Raw genomic sequence first — 21,047 nt, forward strand, 5'->3', positions numbered from 1 at the left:
TTAGTAAAACCAACATCCTGTCAGAGGGATTAGAAGAAGAACTGATGCCCAGTTGGTGGGAGTATTGTACGACTCAGTATTTTTTCTTCCCCCAGTCTATGTAGGGGGATACAGCCTGGTCTGACATTAAATTGGGTTTAAAAGTTCAGACAGGCACCCCTCCTCCCCTCTCAATCTCCTTCCTCTTTCTGCTCACCCTTCACTGTGTCACCCTGACCTTGTCAGCTCTCCCTTTCTGCTCAGCCGGCCCTACCCTCCCTGTCTTCTTATTCTACTCCTCCTCCCTCATTTTGGCTGTATCCCTCATTATCCTTCTTTTGTCCCCTCCCCTTCTTGCTGTAGTGTTTAAATAATGTAGCCCAGCAGTAGGTGCTGGCTTAGACCACTGTAGTCGTGACTGTGTCATCCGTCTTGCACCAACACATAATCCACTTGAGATGTCATCCGCATCTTTAGCGGTGCCGCCTGGCAGCACCAACACCGACAACTTCTGCTCCAGTTCACTGGTTTGGCCCACCGTCAACCTCTACCCCAGCGCCCAGGATCAGGATGATGGTCAGAAAAACTGGGGTTCAGGGGCTAAGTGTGGCCGCCTGGGCCGGGCCCCAGGAGCAGGACAGATGGGTCAGCCGTGGGACGCGTTCGAGTCTGGTCAGCGTCTCCTACAGGGCGGACAGGTGGGCAGGGAGTGTTGAGCTGGAGCTCACAGGTGGAGTTGGAAAGAGATGTGGAGCTGGAGAGATGAGTTGGAACAGTTGGCATTTCTAAAGGTCAAGACCTTTGCTGATTCAGCCAGGGACACAGAGTGGAAGAGGCAGTACAGGGTGCTACTGTGTGTTTCTGTGTTTCTAGATTTACGAGGTCCTTAAGTCCTCAAAATGTAGAAAAATAAGTAATTTTCTCATTTTGATGCTTTTGGGCTGGGTTGCAGATTTAAGAACAGATGCTGTTAATTTAAGTACATCAAAGTTCTCACAAGTTTAACGATGCAAATTTGTATGTGTGTGTGTTTGTGTTGAGCAGAGATTGTCTGATCTGTCTGGGCACGCTGCCCACCTCTGTGTGACACACCAGGCCTGACAGGTGTCTCAGGGTCTCTAGCTAAGGAGGGAGGATGAGCTGGCAGTATACACACACACACGCACACAGGCATGCACAGATTTTACAGATTTGCACAAGGAAACACAACCATGAACATAAGGCTTCAGCAGACATCCAGACATAAACATATATTCAAAAAACACATGCACTAACAAATCCAGATACACATCCAGACACACGTACAGCAGATGGCGGAACTTCGCCAAACATTTGCCATCCTTCAGCATGTCGCCTCTGCATCTTCAGGTGACAGAGGAAGTCAAGGAGGGAAGACCTGTGTGATCTGTGTGTCTCCACATCTTTCTCTCAGCGCGGAGTCTTTTTTTGATAAAACAAAAGTGAATGTATGATGGTTAATTCACAGCGAAGATGCAACAGCGAAGTCATATAAGATGCTTCTAACAAGTTCCCTGTTCCAATAAACCGTTCTGAACATGCTTGATGTGAACTTGTCCTTGAAATCTGAGAGTGACTGAAGCTGAAGACTGTCTTTGTGTCTCTGTGCAGGCTCACCTGGTGGCAGCCTTCGAGAAGAGCCTGAGTAACATGACCTGCCGCCTGCAGAGCCTCACCATGACTGCGGAACAAAAGGTACAAGAGCTTAGTCCTGAATGCTGAAATGCACTGCATATGAACTCCATGGTGAAGGGATTACAGGGAGGAGAAATGATTAGAAACAGGCAACCATTTGACACTAGAATAGTGCAGCTGAATGTAACAATGTCGAGGTCGGTGGTTCTGGATTAATGGATATTTTTATCTTTAAGGTTCAGTTCCTGACTCATGTGAAAGGTTTCCTACTGACATTTCCATTTTCACACACGTTTTTTCTGATTAACGTTTTAGTTGTTGCCCCGAATATTTCTCTAACTTTACTCCCAACTTTAACCAAAGTTGTTTGACGTGCTTAAACTACCAATCTTTTTGCTTTACAGGCAGGTAAAAGTGTCCAGATCTACACGAGCATGCAATGGTTCAGCATATACCATGAACCTAAGGCCCAAAAACCAAATTAAAGCCACTGTATTCCCTGAGAATTCTTCCACATTTGTCTCCTCCGGGGTCTATTTTTCTATATTTTCTTACAAGTCGACCTTTGACTGACAGGAGGTTTCAGAAGAGCACATAGCAGCAGTAATATGTTCAAAGATATATCCCTACCCCAAATTATGAATGCTTCCCTCTGTTCACACATCCACACACACACAGAATGCTGACAAGCCTTGGCAGCTTCTTAATCCTCTATAAATTAAAGCAGACTGGGATCTGGTGGGATGTCTTTGTTAAACAACTTTTAATTAAAGAAGAAACCCTATCTGCAGCCCTCAGTGGGTTTTCGGGCAAGGCAGAATAGGAGACTCCCTCTATCTGATCGTGTTGGTTCAACAGAGTAGAGCTTTTTTCATTCTGAGCAGGTGGTGCCGGGGTTGGGGCAAATCCTCCGGGAGACTCCCATCTTCTTCAAAATAACCCACCCTTCATTTTGGCTCTCATTCCCTCCCACTGATTGCACTCTAATTGCCAAATTTAAGAATTTGTTTCCAGTGACGCTGCTCTTCTGTTGATTCCACACATTTGGCCAAAAGAAGAGCAGTTTTTGGTGCATCATCCTCAGTTTAAAAACTCACTCTCTCTTTCCAGGAGTCTGAATTGGTTGAGCTGAGGGAGACGATAGAAACGCTGAAGACCCAGAACACCGATGCCCAGACTGCCATCCAGGTGGCGCTCAATGGCCCGGACCACTTACACAAAGGTACTAAGGAACCAGCAGGGGGTGTTGGGCCAAACTCAAATGATCTGATGTTCTGAGGCGGCCTTAAATGCCTTTCTGTTCCATGAGTTGATGCATTTTTAGCTTGATTGGTCCCCGGGGGAATTGGCCCCTCATACTTTTGCTGCATAGGTCAGTTTTAGAGAGCCTTGATTAGCCATGGAAACAACCTGAATCAGATGTGTAATCAATTTTGTGATATGATCTTTTCAAGTATTCAGCCTCCTCATAGCTGCTTATTCAAGCTGAGCTCACACCACATAGCAGTAACATAACACTTAAGTATTCACTCTTAAAACTTACAAGAAAAAGCCAATCAGTGTATTTACATTGAGGGATTATGTCTTCATATAGTTGTTTTAACACACAATTCACAGGAAACTATGCCCACATGTAAGATAGATAAATGTATAGATAGCTAGATTTTTGTATTTCATTATATTTTATTGATCTCAAACTGGGAAATTCTTGTGTCACAGCAGCCGGATATACACATTAGATATGCATATCAACACTAGCAGAGAGATGGAAAAACTATAGCTTGATGCAGAATTTAAGAATAAAACCCTAGCATGCTTTATAAATGAGATGTATATCTATAGAATATCTGTAGAATACACAATATAGTAAGATATAACCAAGTGTAATTTAATCAGTCAGATATCAGTCTCACTATTCACTCTCCTACAGCTGTACTGGAGCTGTATGAAGTAACTGCTAATGCTAACCCAACGTTTCTTACTGCTACTTATTTACATTAAGTTTTATTTGTAAAACACAGGCTTTTATTTTGAAGTAGCCACAGGAAATGCACCACATTTATTTCACTGACATTAGTGATCATTCATTAAAAATATGTGTGGAAAACTACTCACCATTAAAAGAAAGTGAGACTGTTAGGCTGTGCTGTATTTCTAACTCAACAAGTGTTTGCTTTAATATTTGACACCACCAAAACATTTTGGTATAGCCATCAACCCTGTAGGTCTTTCTCGTCTTTTCGGTGCTTTAAGGAAGATCTTGTCTGTCAATTCTAGACCTGCGGATCAGACGGCAACACTCGTCAGAAAGTATGTCCAGTATCAACAGCGCAGCCAGTCACTCCAGCATGGGCAGTCTGGGCAAGGACGCTGAAGACAAAAAGAAGAAGAAGAAGAGCTGGGTGAGTGGAGAAACTTAAGAAACTGCCAGCATTGTAAGAGGAACACTGCAAAGAAAGATTGGAACAGATATACAACTGTTCTTCTGCACAAAATGCCAGAAAATCTAAAAAGCAATCTGCCGGTCCCTCCCACGATTATGCAACTCAGGTTTCTTCATCTCAGACCTATCCATTTGGTTGCAGCAGACATCACGAGCCTTACATTTTTACATTTAGTTTTCTAGTCATTGTTTAGGAGGTGGATTTGGTGGTGAAAGCCTCCTAATTCAAAAACATATGAATTATTCAGTAGCAGTAAAGCTAGTTTGAATATACTGTATATGCCTGTATTTAGAGATTAAATGTCTTCTTGACATAGATAAAGGCATTTCCATGGATTAATGAAATAAAGCTTATTGTACTGTTGCACCCACTGAAAGAGCTTCAAAAGCAGCTAAATGCCTCAAAAGTAAAGGTAGAATGTGTTGGATATTCTAACTCGCCCTAGCTTTTGGAACCACAATACTTTTTTAATACAGTTTTAATGCTTTGATTTGTATTTCCATTCTTCTTTCTTCTTTCATCCTTTGTGAAATTGGTGTTAATGTGGGTGTTTATGTAACTGTGTGCAATTGGTCCAGTTTCAAACCAGTACTTACTTTCTTACTGTAAGTGTTGTTTGTGTCTGAAGTTGGAGGCAGAGCATGTTGGGACTCCCATAGGTCATCTGCAAAATCCCTAAAACCCCCAATCATGTCTTGCTCAACACCATCAAACCCCTGTTGCTTGGTTACAGTGCTGAGAAGGTGTAAGCTGAGTGGCTGAGGTACCATCCAGCCGACAGTGCTACCAGAGGGTCAACCACCCTGCAATTATAGCTTGAGACACACTTCAGATTCGTACACAACAGCATGTAAATTACCTTGGAAAGAAGCAAAGTGGCCACTAACATCATGGATGCTGAAGTTCAGCTTGAAACCAGAGCAACAGCTGCCCAGAGGTTAGAGAAGTGCTGGTTGAATCTCTGTTTCAAGTGGAAAAGTCTGGACAGAAGAGAAACACTCTCACTTGAAAGTACTTAATCCCTCTGTTACTCAACTGGACATGGCCAAGTTTGAAAGTGTAAGATACATCTTTATTTTCCAAAATATTTCACAGAGTTCATTTTCAACTTCTGTTTCCTTTTGGGAAAACTTGGTTTCTTTGATGGCTAAAGTGTCCAAGATGTACTTGCACCTGATTCAGGGATGCAGTCGAGCCTTGTACATTTGCTTTATGCAATGCCAATCTCCTATTTCCATTTCTACCAGGCACTGTGTTCACAAATACCCACAAATCAGAGCAACAAAGCCAAATTATCTAAAAATGCAATACACAACCACAGAGCTCAGTCTCTTCTCTCTGATTTCACTGTTCTCTGCTTCACCATGCAATAGCAGCTCAGTGTCCCTGGCTGGAGAGCTGTTATTTGCTGCAGCCCCCTGAGTCAGACAGATGACATATTAGAAGTTCCGTCCCCGCCAAAGAGCTCAGAGCCAGAGCCAGTTTTCAGTCTCTGCTGCAATGCAAAACTCCTGCCCTTGAAATGCATGCTAACAGCTAAAAAGTTCACCACTGAGAGTGACACCCTAGCCTGCTATGTTAAGTGAGACCCCCAAAAAATTCAAGTCAGGCTCATGAATACAAATCAATTCCTTATTTAAGCAGTAATTAATTATTCATTTGCATAAATTGTGCCTCGATGCATGCATGGATGGAGACGCGGATAGAGTTGAGCTGAGGTTACTGGGGAGTAAGTGAAGAGTGAGCAGAAAAGCAGCAGATCATGCTAACAGAGCGGCACCAGAAGGATGAAATAATGATTAGTGTCAATAAGGCTGGGACTTTGTGCCGGCAAGCATCTGACCTGCTGAAGTAGCTTTAAAGGATCAATTTGTAAGATATGGCCAGAATTTTAATTTAAAACATTTAGTAATGAACTAACATTAGTTGTAAAGAAACAACGGTGTTGATGCTATGTCAAAAATTGTGAGGACTTTCCATTGATGGCTCAACATGTAACACTAACATTACATGAGTGGTCGTGTATGTGGGCCAATCTGTAAGAAGGATTTATGTTGTAAAATCCATCCTTTCCCAGAATGCACTGGGCGGTGAAACTGTTTGAATTTATTTACTTGAACTTGAATCGTGTTTGTGTGTTCTGTTTAGCATGAGGAGGGCCCAGTTGAATTTATCCAACATCTTGTACTACATACTTTTTACTGTCTATGCTTGTTTGGTGCTGTAAACTGTAGGTCTTGCAAACAAGATGCACTTTAAAACAATATTATATATTTTTTTGCCAAACTCAAACTGTAATTCAGTTACATGAAGTAACAACCAAACTGGCTTTGTTTTGCAAAAAAACTACAATTCTGAATTCACATATGACAGAAAGTGTCATTGTAGGAAATATTAATCAATATGTAATGAGCAAAAGGGAAAAACTACTTTTACAGGATTTATACTGAAATCTCATGGACTCTTTCTCAACGTTTCTTGCCTTTCATAACAGCTACCATGTATAATTGATTAGTGCAGCATGTCCCCTAACTTTTAAAAACTTGTAATGTGTCTCCCTGTCATGCCATTAAGCATTTAGGAAAAGCAGTCATTAGGTGACAATAAATATACAGTATATTGTAAACGTAATCATAATAGCAATCTTTGTTATCCCTATCTGCGCAAAGACAATAACTGTGTCAGACACATTTGCAGCTTTTAGCTTCAATCACTCATCAAGAGCAGGAGTGTGTGTTTGTGTGGCTTAACGCTGGGTGTGTTCTGCGTCTTCAGGTGGCTGATTCCATCCCGGCTCAGGTCAGTGGCTCCCAGAGTGTCTTCTGTATGTGTGCTGTGGTTGTCCCCCATCCTCCCTCCCTGCGCTCCCTTATTCTTTCCTCTTTCTTCCCCCTCTCAGAGCAACCTCTTCTATTCCTTTTCTGGAAACGTCGGCATGGATAGGGCAACCCTCCCCTCCCCTGCCCCCTTGTTCCTTTCTCCTCCCTCCCCTCCTCCCTTGTTCATTTTGATTGCCTGTTCAGCCTTATTTTTAGGGTCATTTAAAAGCCTCATCACCTCTTCTCGCTTTCATTTCCATCTCTACTTACGGCCTTGCTTTTTGCCTCCCTCTCTACCCTAAACCAGACAGTGACCATTGCTTGGAAACAGCACGGCGTGACTTCCTGATCTGGCAGGATGTGATGTCACCAGAGCTGACGTGTTGTGACTGTAGAGATCGGTGGGTGGCGATATTGACGTCTTTGGCCTTGTGTGTTTTTGTGTTATCTGTTCTACAGTTACGCAGCTCCTTCAAGCAGGCGTTCAGCAAGAAGAAAACCAAATCCCAGTCGGCCCATGACGAGATGGAGGAGATGACCGACTCGCTGCCATCCTCGCCCAAGCTGCAGCACGACAACAGGCAAGGCAGCATCGCCACGCTGCGCTCTTCGCCCTCCACCACAGAGTGAGTTGTTACACGTGCATCCACTCTTTCATTCACATATACACAGGTAATTCTCTCCCCTTGTACATACTTGCATCAAACTGAAAAACATGTACAGTAAGTTGTTTTGTTCCTTCTTCTTCTTTAAGTCTAAATTTTCATCACTGTTATGTTTTTCTTTCGTTCAAAAATGATCCTTTAATCCTCACCTCACTGTTCTTTAATCTCTTCTCCCGACCTCTCTTCATCCTTTTCTTTAACGTCTCCCCACCTGCTTTAGCAAGTGCGTTTGCGATAGCAAGTCCTCCCCCATTTGGACGCCAAAGAAAAAGCAAAACGGTCACATGGTCTACAAGCACAGATCTCGGTAACAGGCACTGTATGGCATGCTCCCAGGGAGTGTGTGTGCAGTGGGGTGTGTTGGTGTGACTTTCTTCTGCATCTTAATGCCATAATTAGCTCAGCATGTCGGAGGTTGGTTCACTAACTGGACCATGCCCTCTGAAGTGAAGTAGCAGTAGGTTGATTAAAGGATGAAAAAAATAAAAAGTAGTGATTTTCTGACTCATACCAGGAAGTATTGGCTCTGTGTCACTGCCAAAGGGACAACATGTGGCCATTTTGCCAACAAGCATGCACGTACTGTACACATCTGCTGAGCCATGTGGCAGCTGGTGAGATCTTTTTTAAGATGGCATTACTCAGGGGCATGTGGACATGAATGTCACACAGTGAACTTCATGAGTGTGACAGATTCTTGTGCAAAATAGCAAAGCATCTAACTGTAGTTGTTGTAATCTCTGCCTGTTAAGTATGAAAATAACAAAATCACAACAATGGGACTGCTCCCCCAGCACCTTCTGTATATCTCATGCTGAAAGAGGTCTTCAATATAACTGCAACTTTTATACTATGGCTGTTCATTGTGCGAGCAAAGCATTGTGGGATTTGATCATCAGATTGCTCGGCTGGAAAAATTAATGAAAATCTGAAAATGGGAAGGATTCGCTGTCCCAAATGTCCCAGTTCCTCATTCACTTCCATGTCGTACCTGCCTCTGCAGTTCACATCACTGACTCCAGCTTCCCTCTTAACTTCAGCTCTGTTTCCTTTAAGTGTGTGTTATTTCTCTCTAGTGCGTGTTTGTGTGAGTGTTTGGCATAACCCTCGAGGTGACCCCCTCCTCCTCCCTGTGTGTAATCCCGGTTGCAGGCTGTGCGAATGCACCGAAGCTGAGGCTGAAATCGTCCTCCAGCTGAAGAACGAGCTGAGGGAGAAGGAGCTCAAGTTGACAGACATCCGCCTGGAGGCGCTTAGCTCCGCCCACCACCTGGACCAGATCCGAGAGGCCATGAACCGCATGCAGGTGAGATCACACTCTGCGGCTAAACGCAGGCCAAGTTTGTGCTGACTGACCAGAGGGCATCTATTTATGTTTGACACAGGTCAAAGCAGAGAAAAAATTGCTGAATTGCCTATTTGTCAGGAGATCATGGTGGTGAAGAACTCACATTGAAATATCAAATTCAAATCGTCTTTAGTTCTGTTTGCCAAGCATGAATTATGTCTTTGCCATCAGTCATGTTTACCCTTCTTTTATCTCATAGAGAGATAAGTACATTTGGTTGTGATTCAGACTGTCACTGTGTCTGTCCAATTTATTTGGGCTGAGGTGCTGTGTTTCTCCCTAAAGGCACTGGAGCATGACAGCTACCAGTTAGGAAGTTAACAATGCATTTAGTGGATGGCTGACAGGGCACCAGCGGGGCACCAGGAGGGCTGAAGGCAAACTAGCTGATTGCACATACACATACAGTATAAACACACACAAACACACACACTAACACAGAGTCATTTATACGTACTTCATTTTTTCACCTAACTGTTGCCAGTAGTTCATGATAATGTTATAGCCCTTCATTCTCTCCAGGTGGTCAAGAAAACCTGACAGCCCCTTTTCAACCCATAAGTTGGAAAACTAAAAACTAATATTCCCAGTCACCTCTAAACCCAGCAAAGATAGTTCAGTACAATGACAGTGAGGAAATAAGTTTGTTTTATAGTATCAACATAATAGATATTATGGGGGGAAAAAAACTGCTTAGCTTATCTTAGCTTAACTCAGCTTAGCTTTGTGTAAAGTCAGCGAGACATGCTTTATCAGTAGGTAACAAAATCCTCCTGTCAGCACCTCTAATGCTCACCAATAAACATGTTATAGCTTTGTTTAAACTGTACAAGAATCTGTTGTGAAATGACAACAACAACATTTTCACTTCCCTCCTCCTTATTTTTTCAGCCTGCTCTGAATGAGGTCTAGATTAGGGGAGGTTATTTAAGAGGATGTGAGTTTCTGTATTGTTTGTCTCTGATAAAGACGTACCTGGTGTCGAAACGTTACCTTCAATAACGTTTTTTGCCTAAATCCATGTGCTCCTAGTATACTTCGGACCTCATTTCTGAAGTCTTACCTGACATAATTTCACTGTTTGTTTGCTGGACTGTTTCTTGGTTTGGACCAGTAACGGTCGAGAAATTTTCCACCATGTAACGTCACCTCAGTTTTTGTATGGGTTAAACATAAAATAATTATTGTATTAATTAGTTTGCTTAGTTAAAGAGTGAGGAGGTGTATTTTTTCCCTTTGCACAGAACCAGGCTAGCTATTTCCCCCTCTTTTCTGTTTTTATGCTAAGCTAAGCAAACTGGCTGCTGCTTCCAGCAACAAATGTACCTTTCAAATTTCATTGTGGTTTCAACCTTCTCATCTAATTGTCAGCAAGAAATTTAATAAGTATTTCCCAAAATATCATTTATTCCTTAAAGGTCCAGTGCAAAGGATTTAGTGGCATCAAGCAGTGAGGTTGCAGGTTGCGACCAACTGAACACCCTTCGTCCCACCCTCCTTTAGCGCCAAAAACAGGAAAGGCCCTCTTTAGAGCCAGTGTTAGGTTTGTCCATTCTCTACTTAGTCTCAGCTGATAATACACAAATTAAAACATAATCATGAAAATTATATTTCATTTCTGCCTATAAAATCCTGTACACTGGACCTTATAATGGGAGAATATAGGACACTGTGACTTGCCAGATGGCTTTCTGATTATCACAAAGCACACTGAGCTGTATCACCTCCAAAAGTAGCAACTAATAAATGATTTTCAGTGTCTCTTTCTTAAAGTCAAGGTGAACACGCTTCAGGAAGGTGGAATGAAATTGTTTAATTGCCCATGAGGCCGAATAGGAAGATAGGAAATAAAGTTTTCTCTCTTCAAATACACATATTAGATTTATTCATATAATTCCTATTCATGTATTGCAATGAGATGCCACCCATCAGTTCAAAGAATAATGTTCAGAGGTGCTGTGTCATTTCCTATTCTTAAAAGAGGTACATGTTCAAAGAACATCACCATAAATGTCTCCGTTGAGTGGATCTTTGTAGATTTGGATTGCCTTGTCTGCCGAAGCCTATAGTCTCCGTTCAGATCTGGGGATCATGTTAGGCTCCTTATCCGAGACTTACCCTTCAGTACAAAGAGAGCCTTGAAGATAAAAATGCCGCTTACAGCGCATAATTCCAATAACACTCATTCAGAATAACAACAGTGGCCAGCGTAAATGCAGGAAAATGACCGTCAGACTATTACTAAGTCTTTTTTCATTCTTTTGTCATTATACAGAACGAGATTGAGGCTCTGAAAGCGGAGAACGATCGTCTCAAGTCCAGCGGTAACGCCACACCAACAGCCACACCCATCAAGACGGCCCGGCCGCCCTCCGAGACCTCCAGCACGTCCTCTTCCTCCTCGCGTCAGTCTTTGGGGCTGTCGCTCAATAACCTCAACATCACAGACACCATCATGTCAGGTCAGTTCACTGTCAGCTCTGGTGTCTGCAGCAGCACATTGATCTGAAGTGTCTGTGTAGCAGTAAGTGTGGGAGTGGTGGAAGTGAGTGAAATAGACATAGTGCCTTGAGAAACTAAAAATAATACATCCCTGAATGCTTTTACCAGCCAATCAGGACTGAGCGTTCAACAAAATACCCCAGAAATATTTTCTTGTTTTGGGACAAGTTTTTTTTTCTTTCAAAGCTGTTGGCAGGTGCATTCAGCTAATAAGAATTAAACCTCCGAGTATGGCATTGTAAGTGGCATGTTCTTATGTCTCGTTAAGCTGTAGGACGTACTTTATGGTCTGCAGCAACTCTCAAGGCAGAAGTTTTTTCTGTGGCATCAAGTTGGATTAGCTCTCTCTATACTTGCCTCAATAAATGTGAGAGAATTGTGTTTGCCGAGAGAAATGATCCGGAGGAGCCGCATGAAATTATGAAATAGCTGCTCTCTCTACAGCGAAGGCTCACAACACAGCAGGAGCCTGTTACACACACACACACACGCACATACATACACACACTTGAACACGCTGGAAATCTCTCCAGGCCTGCTCCGTTTGAGAAGTCAAAGAGTTCCATCCCTCTCACTTGTCCTGTAATTAACATAGAAGGCACAACTCTCTCCGAGGACTCGGGCCCTCATTAATTGATGGAGGGATGAGCCGAGAGCAGTGACGCGTGGGAAGACGAGTGGGCCAACGGGCCGTTATCACCCCAACACAGAGCCCACAGCTAAGGGAAGCCAGCCGAATACAAAGTACCCCCTACCCTCTCCAAAATGGAGTCTGGGAAAAAAGAGAATGAAGAGAGACTTATGGTGGGAGTTATCAAAGGTTAAAGGTGACAGGAAGCTGACATATAAGTCAAACACACAGCTGCAGATGGACTGGAGTGAGCTCTATTTGCTGCAGTTTTGTGAAGCTTGTTGTTAAGTAGTTGCTCATAGTTTAAGCTGCTATAATCATTATTTGTGGATGGATCATATATTTTACTTGCATATGAAAAGTTTGACTCATTGTAACAAACCCACAGAGAATTTTCACCTGACACTGCAGTTGCCCTCATCTCCGGAGAGTTGTAGCATCTTTCAACTCATTGTTTTGGTTTTCCAGTCAGCAACATTACTATTTTAGCACACTCTCACCATAGTGCTGTTTTTTGCAGAAAGAAGCAGCTGTTTTCAGACAAAAAGTTTAAAAACCCACTGTTTGGTCCGCACTTAATGATACACACGCTGACAAAGTGGCTAGCTAGTGAACATGGTGCATTTAACAGCTAAAGAGCTACTTATTTTCCTCAAGACCTGGTGGAGACCAAAAATTGATCAAAAAGTGAGTGAACAGTGGGCTTCCAGGTGGCCAAAATGATGATGTGATGTGACGTTGAGGAAAAATGTTAAAGGTTGCTGATAAACTATCAATTGCAGTTTGGTCATAAAGGGTAGGGATCAGAAACTCAACAAGCTATTGCTGCTGATATTTGTCGCTTTGAAAGAGATGATCAAGTTGTGATGTTTGTGAACTGATGAAAACAACTCTGTTGTGAGTCTGCCTTCAGTTCTGTTGCTGTTGGTGGAGAATGGCACAAATATCAAATGTTGCAGGTGTTTGATTTATGCTTAGTGGTTCAAATATACTGTGTAGTCACATACTGCTGAAAGGTGTTATAAGTGTCAGTTTCAAGGGAATGAAAAACATGTATTTCTTCAGAGAGCTGTCTCTTCTCTTGGTTACTTTGTGATTTTGATAACAGAATGCCAATTCTCTTACTGACTACATGTTAAAAATGAATCTCTTTCTGTTGAATGACTTTCCATCTTATTCTTCTAAAAAGTCTTTGTCTCTCTCCCTCAGATTGTACTGTATTTAATTTCCAAACACACACCAGATCTTACATTAACATTCTGAGCACTCTCTATGAAAACATTGATTAAATGTAAAACTCATTATCACATGAAAGAAACCCATTAGCTATCCTTTACTTTGGGGTCTGTTTGTCCATTTCCAGCTCTAATTTGCCAGCAGGCAGAGTTTGTTTATAATGAATCAAATCTCTGACAGATTAAAGTCGGGTGTGTTTCCTGACAGAACGTTTTGTTTTCAGATATTCTGCTAGATGACGGCTACGAGGGAAACCTACGCAAAGAGGGCCGGAGTGTGCGGATAGTGGTTACCATCAGCAGTGGCCCAAATAGAACCAAGGTTAGTGGAAGATGATGTCACATTATTTCTCTTTTTCTCCAGGTAAAACCACTTTAATCTTATTTGTTCTGACTGCTGTTTTTTAAATGAACTTGTTTGACAACTCCTCAGGGTATACAAACCCAGGATTACCTGATTGGGTCTATAGGTGTGAGTGGGAAGACCAAATGGGATGTCCTGGATGGAGTCATCCGACGCCTCTTCAAGGTAAACAGACCGTTGCTCACAAGTTCACGTCAGTTATTCAGGCACATGTTTTTTTTTCACTACAGACACGTTGACTTATCATAGCAGGAAAAGCACAGGTGCAACTTATAACATTAATGGTGGTTCCAGTCCATTTAGGTTTGTTATAAAGTCAAAATGTCTGCTATGAGAAATGTTTAAGATATTTTATGATGGTTGAATTGTCAAAGTACAGGCAAACACACAAAACTATAAGAATTAAAGGGCAACTGCACCAACTTTGCACATTAATGTGTGTTTACAGGTCTGGAGGAGTACTGCTGCATACTTATAGCCTTTTGTGTCTCCAGAGGAAGCTGCATGTAATCAGATGAATTGCCTACAGTGATGTCACTCAGTCACTAAGTTGCATTGTGGGTAATGTAAGCACAGTGTTTAAACAGCTTATGAACAAATGACAAATACACATAGCAGAACCAGAGATATCACCTTTTTTATTACACACATTCTTCTTCCTTTTCAAAACCTGGTGTCCAAATGACCCACAATGCAACTAAGCTACTGAATGAATCACTGGAGGCAATTTATCAGATTACATGCAGCTTCCTCTGGAGCCATAAAAAGGCTTTATGCTACTTTTTTCACATATTCAGTAGTACTCCCCAAGACCTGTTAATACACTTTAATGTGTAAAATAAGTTACCCTTTTAGTTATCCATTTTGTAGCATATTTTAATGATAAGGAAAACAAATGCTACAAAGCAACTACAATAAAAAGGCGCTGAGACTGAATCAATTGTTTGCATTTGTCTAGTTTTAATTACAACAAATACTGTAAATTGAAAAAGAGCTTCTCAGTCTCAAATTGAAAAGAAAAAACAGGGGAATGAATGCACTCTCATTACAAACACTGTATCCACAGAGCCACACTGTCATTTGTATTTATTAAAGGCATTTTATTCCGCTCGAGTGCCTGGATTTAGATTCTGTAATCCATCCTACCCATAGAAGAAGGCAGACTTTTTCATCTTTGAAATTAGTTGAATCTTCTGAAGTTAAATCAGCTGAATGTGTGACAGGCGCATCGGAGGAAGCCACAATAAAAACCTCCTGCACACTGCTTCCATTACTGCCTGTATATTCATTTATTTACAATGCTTTGGTAAGCTCAACTTTAATCAGGTATATTAAATCATAGAAACCGGCTGGTTTTTGATTTTGTGTGTAAATAATTTTGCGTCTGTCATTTTGTGTAAGATTCACTGACACACAGCTCCACTGTCAGTTTGAAAACATGTGCAAGAATCGCAGTCTATATTTAAGCACAATCAATAGTGCAATTCTTCAACATCCTCTCACCCCTCCCTCCCTGCAGGAGTATGTGTTTCGGGTGGACCCTCTGACCAGTCTGGGTCTCAGCTCAGACAGCATCGTCTGCTACAGGATGGGCGAGGTGGTTCGCTCCCACGCCTCTGAAGTGCCTGAGCTGCTGCCCTGTGGCTACCTGGTGGGCGACAACAACATGATCAAGGTCAACCTCAAAGGTATGGCTGCGAGGAAACATGGAGTTTCTATTTCAGGATTACAGTTGATATAGAAACCAGGATGGGATTCTCAAGTAAAGTCTTTTGTAGTGGTTGGTAGTGAACTAAATGTATTTTATTCCATTCTTTCCCTACTGTCTTCCCTCTTCTTTTCTAGGTGTGAAGGAGAACAGTATTGACAGTCTGGTTTTTGACACGTTGATCCCTAAACCCATCATCCAGCGGTACCTCAACCTGCTGATGGAGCATCGTCGGATCATCCTCTCAGGACCCAGCGGCACCGGCAAGTCCTTCCTGGCTGCCAAGCTGGCAGAGTACATCATTTCCCAGATGGGGCAGGAAGTGACGGAGCACAACGTGGCCAGCTTCAACGTGGACCAGAATTCCAGCAAGGTGGGATCACTCTCACCCAGTTGGCCTTTTCTGGAGTACTTATGCTTTAGTTTAGTGTCTTCTTACATCCCCCAGAATACAACAACCCAGAGGAGAGTGATGTGTGCATGAAAAGAGAATCACCAAACATATTTAGTTTATTTTTCATTGGCCAACTTTTGTTTGTTTGTTTCCTGTGATCACAAAAAGCAGTTTTTCATTGAGATAAGGACTCATTTATTGGTTGCTGAATTGGAAGTGGTTTTGGATTGATCACTGACTGCCTCCTCGGTGGAGGTCTGAAAGCATTTTCTAATTAATTTTTTTCTGGTCTCCCACCTCCCACTGTGTCTGCTTAGAAAATTTCTGCCCGTTAGACAACAGTAGTTGATGACCCTTGGTCTATATTCTGCTTCTGAGTGTGTGTAAATTGGTCTCTCTGCTTCCTTTATGCTCCCTGTATGATTACTGAATGCTGGTACAAAATTGTAGCTCTTTACGTTTGGATTCTGATCAACTGACTCTACAAGCTGGCATTTTCCTCTGATGCTTTTAATCATCCCTCAGCATAAGAAAAATATACAAGCAGTTAAATAATGGGCCTCAAAATGTGACACGCATCACCAGTGGATTTGGTTTTATGTTAAGCCAAAAAACATTGAAATTTTACCCGGTACCCAGTACAGCAGTACATGTCGAAGGTTGGCTGCTAATAAACTCTCATGTAGATTGTCTACCATAATGAAATATCAGCCTGTGATTTAAATGTTAAACCAGTCTTTCATTTGTATTTAGGTTGCATTTAAAACAGAGTTTAAAATGAATAAAAAGGGAGTACAGTTGGGTCTCTTATGTTGCTCCCTGTAAACTATTATGCGTCAAACCTCTTCTTGAAATATTTTACCTTCAGAGTATTGCATCCAAATGTAAACCTGCTGATGCTTTCCTCCCCAGGACTTGCGTCAGTACCTGTCCAACCTGGCAGAACAGTGCAACTCTGAGGAGACGGACACAGAGCTCCCCACTGTGGTCATCCTGGACAACCTCCACCATATCGGCTCCCTCAGTGACATATTCAATGGCTTCCTCAACTGCAAGTACCACAAATGGTGAGTCAGAATTACAATGTAGTGAAAAAATCAATAAATTCCTCCCTATCTCAGATATCATACAGTAGCAGTTAACACATTTGCATTTTTCTCAGTTACTTAGTTATTCAGTCAGTTATTCAAGCAGCTCAGTTGTGACTGTGAATCATTATGATGTGTTTGTCTCTATGCAGCCCTTATGTTATTGGGACCATGAACCAGGGAGTGTCCACCTCTCCTAACCTTGAGCTACACCACAACTTCAGGTTTGTGACAGACACTTTGATTTATACAGAAATGTCACTGTCTGAACTGTTGGCGCTGTCTATGCAAATATAATATAGATTATAATACAGCAGTGCTGTGGATTTAAAATATTCATCATATTATGATGTTATATTGTTTGTAATGGTTCCAAATGTTATTGGCTCCACAGAGAAATTACTTTTATTTGTTTTGCAAATCTAACATCTCACCTGCCAGACAGTGTGTTTGATTTCAGTTCTATGTCACCATGTTGTTTCTCACAGATTGTAAACTAAAGGCGTTCTTCCACAGGGAGGGCTGTAATTACATCTTTTATATAATTAGCCTCGTTAAATGAAAATGAATCGACTATAATGCATGTTCTGAGTGAGGATCATTTCTGCTTGGCATGTTTGACTAGCTGATGATTTGGCAAATATAAAGTCATTAGAGAAAGCTCATCATGAGCCAGACGTTAATTTAATATGAATATGAAAACTGGTTGTTGTGCTGGTAGAAATGCCTGAAACAGCCTCATCATCTCTAATATGAGCTGCTTTTATGGGAAATCTGGTTTAACGTTGAGCTGATTTATTTGGTCCACCGCTTCTGTTTTACCATTGATCATCTGTCCCCGTGTAGGTGGGTGCTGTGCACCAACCACACTGAGCCGGTCAAAGGTTTCCTTGGCCGATTCTTGCGGCGGAAGCTGATAGAGACAGAGATCGATAAGAACATGCGCAGCAATGACCTGATTAAGATCATCGACTGGATCCCCAAGACATGGCAGCACCTCAACGGCTTCCTAGAGGCACACAGCTCCTCCGATGTCACCATAGGTCAGTCTCACACAAGCACACACACATCCACTGTCTGTCTACTAAACACATCAATATTGAGTCTTTGATTATGTGTGAATGAAACATTTAGTCAATAAAGTGATCGGGTAAGCCTGTTTAATACTCTTACCTCCACTTTTTGGCAACAAGTGCATTGCAACACGTGTGTCGTCAATCTAACAAACACTCATCATCTGGGCTCTTTTGTCCCTACAGGCCCCCGTCTCTTCCTGTCCTGTCCCATGGATGTCGAAGGCTCTCGGGTTTGGTTCACTGACCTGTGGAACTACTCCCTGGTGCCCTACCTGCTGGAGGCTGTCAGGGAAGGGCTTCAGGTACGTTCTAGCTAAATACGTTTAATGAGGGTTTATTTGTGACTTTTATTGCTCTTTTGTTTTGTTACAGAGTCAGTAACAGCAGTAACAGTCACTGTAATTTACAATAAAACTGCATCGTAATGCACAGAAAACACATACATCAAATTTGACAATTTCTGTTTGCAACTATTCTTAACCTCCAGGACAAAAAATATTTATATTATATTCATATTTACACTGCTTCATACTTCTATTCCACTACATTTCAGAAAGTAATACTGTAATTTGTACTCCACTAGATTTATTTAACAGCCGTAGTTATAAAAGTCTCATAATACCACTTTGTACCATAAGAGGCAACAGTGTGATAGTCGTGTCAGAAGAGAAGAGAAGGGATCCAAGGTTGTTGTCCAGGCAGACTTCAGTCAGCTAATAGGGCCACTTAGCTGCACGGCTAACTGAAATAATAAGCTAATGGTAGCTAGATACAGCCAAGCATAGCTAGCAAAGAGTAGCAGTTATTGGTTGGTCTGGTGATATACTGCACCCTGTAGTTTTGGAGCTACCTTCTAATTCTGGCCATATTTTACAAAATTCACCTTTAAACTAGCCAAACGTATATCAAGGTGATGAATTTAGCTCCACCTTACATTACAGTTACTAATTACCTCTGCTTCCACTTTTACTTAAAGCTGCTGTAAGCATTGGCATCATTTTAGCCAACTTCTTCTCTCGACGCGTTCCCCGAGCAGACTGAACTGTCGCTTATTGGAGTTCTCTGTCCCAATTGGATAAAGTGGGCAGGAACCAAACATTCTATAACAGTGATTACTGTTGGAATATAGAGCCATTTAGTACTTACTTTAATAAGAAAATAATGCTTACAGCAGGTTAAGCTAATCGGCCATTTTGTTCATGCACTACTGTGACTGGCACAGCTGTTTAAATGACACGAGTATAGTGATGTAACTGAGAAGACAATGATAAGCACCACGCACTCTGATTTTTATTTCATTTCACACATTTCTTTGTCACATCACAAGATGCACATACAGTATATGAATAAATATATATAATATATGTAGCAGGTGAGCTTGGACTCCTACTAGTCTCTGTCCATAACCCACCACTTAGTGCTGGTTATTGAGTCCATCATTCACACCTGCTTTCCCTCTCTGACACACCTGCAGCTCTACGGCAAAAGAGCAGCGTGGGAGGATCCATCCAAGTGGGTGAACGACACGTATCCATGGAACGCCGCCTCACTGCAGCAGGAGGGCCAGTCGCTGCTCCAACTGAGGCCAGAGGACGTGGGATACGACGGCTACAGCTCATCCAAGGAGGGAGCCTCGTCTAAGCAAGTGTCTCAGAGCGACACCGAGGGAGACCCACTGGTGAGGAAGACACACGCAAAACAATTCCAGTGATTGTTCTGTCATGTTAAGTAGCTTCTAGTGCATGTATATCATTTAGGACGAGCAACAACACAGGAGAATATGGAAGGACTTGAATATTAAAAGGAACATGAATAAAAATAAATATCTGTCCTCCACATGTGAACTTTGAACCAAACTAAATGATTTAAGTCAATAAATCAATAATACATGGTGCATATTCATGAAGTTATTCAATTCAAGGATGCTCGTTTCCATAGAAACCTTGGATGATTGACCTTGGTTTATTCCAAGTCAAAAACACAATAAATAGATAAGCTAGTCAAGTAGCTAGTTGGTATTAACTCCTGAACATGTGGACACACACACACACACACACACACAGGAGGATGAACTATTCAGGGATGGGAGAGAAAGAATGAATTTCCATTTGGTGGGTTATTGCAGCCCAAGAGGAATTAAAGTTTAGCCATCCAAAAACAATGTGTGTGTGCGGTGTCCATCCAGGCGAGACCACTTTGAACACAGGTGTGCCGAGCCTCATTTTAGGAACACTTAAAGCAATGCGCCAGATGCAGCAGCACTTCTGCATTATTTAGTCCATTAGCTCTGTAGCAGGGATGAGAAGTTCTGCAGTTTTATTGTGGTGATTTACAGCAAGGTGTTAAAAGTGCTTTTTACTGCATGTAAAGTATAAAGACTAAGTTTGTGAGCCAGTGGACTCTTTATAATAGGTGTTTTAAGTGGTGGGTGGTCTACTCACTAGGTTATATTTCCCATAGAAACAAGAAGCTAGGTCAGAAGGAACACTACAAGAAACACCAAATTACGTGTGTAATGAGAGAAAATGTTGACATCTGAGAGGCAGTGGTTCCTTTTACACTTGGAAATCTGAGCTTAAGTTATTCATCAAAACAGCAAAGAAAACAAACATTAACCTTAATTGATGTAATTACATTCAGAGCTGTTTTGTATTTAAAGGTATATTTTATCACTGCTACGCTGATGATATTTAATTATGCTATATTAAATTTTCTATTTTACACAACTGCATAAGTGCTATTGAAACTGAATGACTGATAATTACAACTTAATGCTGACAAAAGGTCTTTAATTGCATCCCTGCCAGACTTGTTCCTAATGTGCAGGACAGCCTTGGTGCCTTCTCTTCATCTCTTAAATCCACACTCAGAAATTAAGGTGTCACTGTCGACCAGCCACTGTTGCTTGACCAGAATAGTTTGATTCGTTTCCTGTTTTTCAGTTCACAAGTTTTGTGCTCACTTCGGAGCTCTGCATGATCAGTGAAATAACGCTGCCTTCGTCTCTTCTTGTCAGCACAGTTTAGGATGCACTCGTCTTATTTGAAATCACTTTTTGGGAATTGTCAATGGACAAAAGCAACTGGGGGATAGTTGATCCATAGAGTGTGAGTAGAAAAGGTTCTGGCAGATTAAAAGGTG

General features: G+C 41.8%; 1 protein-coding gene across 1 annotated transcript in view; it reads left to right on the plus strand.

Annotated features, from left to right (window-relative positions):
* The window catches only part of nav3 (neuron navigator 3), a 209,165-nt gene that overhangs the window by 182,885 nt on the left and 5,233 nt on the right, over nt 1–21,047 (plus strand). Inside the window, exons 25-41 of the mRNA XM_073480877.1 lie at nt 1,609–1,692; nt 2,743–2,854; nt 3,910–4,034; nt 6,852–6,875; nt 7,355–7,521; nt 7,781–7,867; nt 8,713–8,866; nt 11,184–11,370; nt 13,501–13,598; nt 13,710–13,805; nt 15,160–15,328; nt 15,486–15,721; nt 16,655–16,809; nt 16,983–17,054; nt 17,677–17,873; nt 18,090–18,208; nt 19,381–19,584. Coding sequence (XP_073336978.1) covers nt 1,609–1,692; nt 2,743–2,854; nt 3,910–4,034; nt 6,852–6,875; nt 7,355–7,521; nt 7,781–7,867; nt 8,713–8,866; nt 11,184–11,370; nt 13,501–13,598; nt 13,710–13,805; nt 15,160–15,328; nt 15,486–15,721; nt 16,655–16,809; nt 16,983–17,054; nt 17,677–17,873; nt 18,090–18,208; nt 19,381–19,584 — 2,286 coding nt within the window. The remainder of the gene's footprint in view (nt 1–1,608; nt 1,693–2,742; nt 2,855–3,909; nt 4,035–6,851; nt 6,876–7,354; nt 7,522–7,780; nt 7,868–8,712; nt 8,867–11,183; nt 11,371–13,500; nt 13,599–13,709; nt 13,806–15,159; nt 15,329–15,485; nt 15,722–16,654; nt 16,810–16,982; nt 17,055–17,676; nt 17,874–18,089; nt 18,209–19,380; nt 19,585–21,047) is intronic.

This window comes from Pagrus major, chromosome 14 (genome assembly GCF_040436345.1).
Source record: "Pagrus major chromosome 14, Pma_NU_1.0".
Taxonomy (NCBI): domain Eukaryota; kingdom Metazoa; phylum Chordata; class Actinopteri; order Spariformes; family Sparidae; genus Pagrus; species Pagrus major.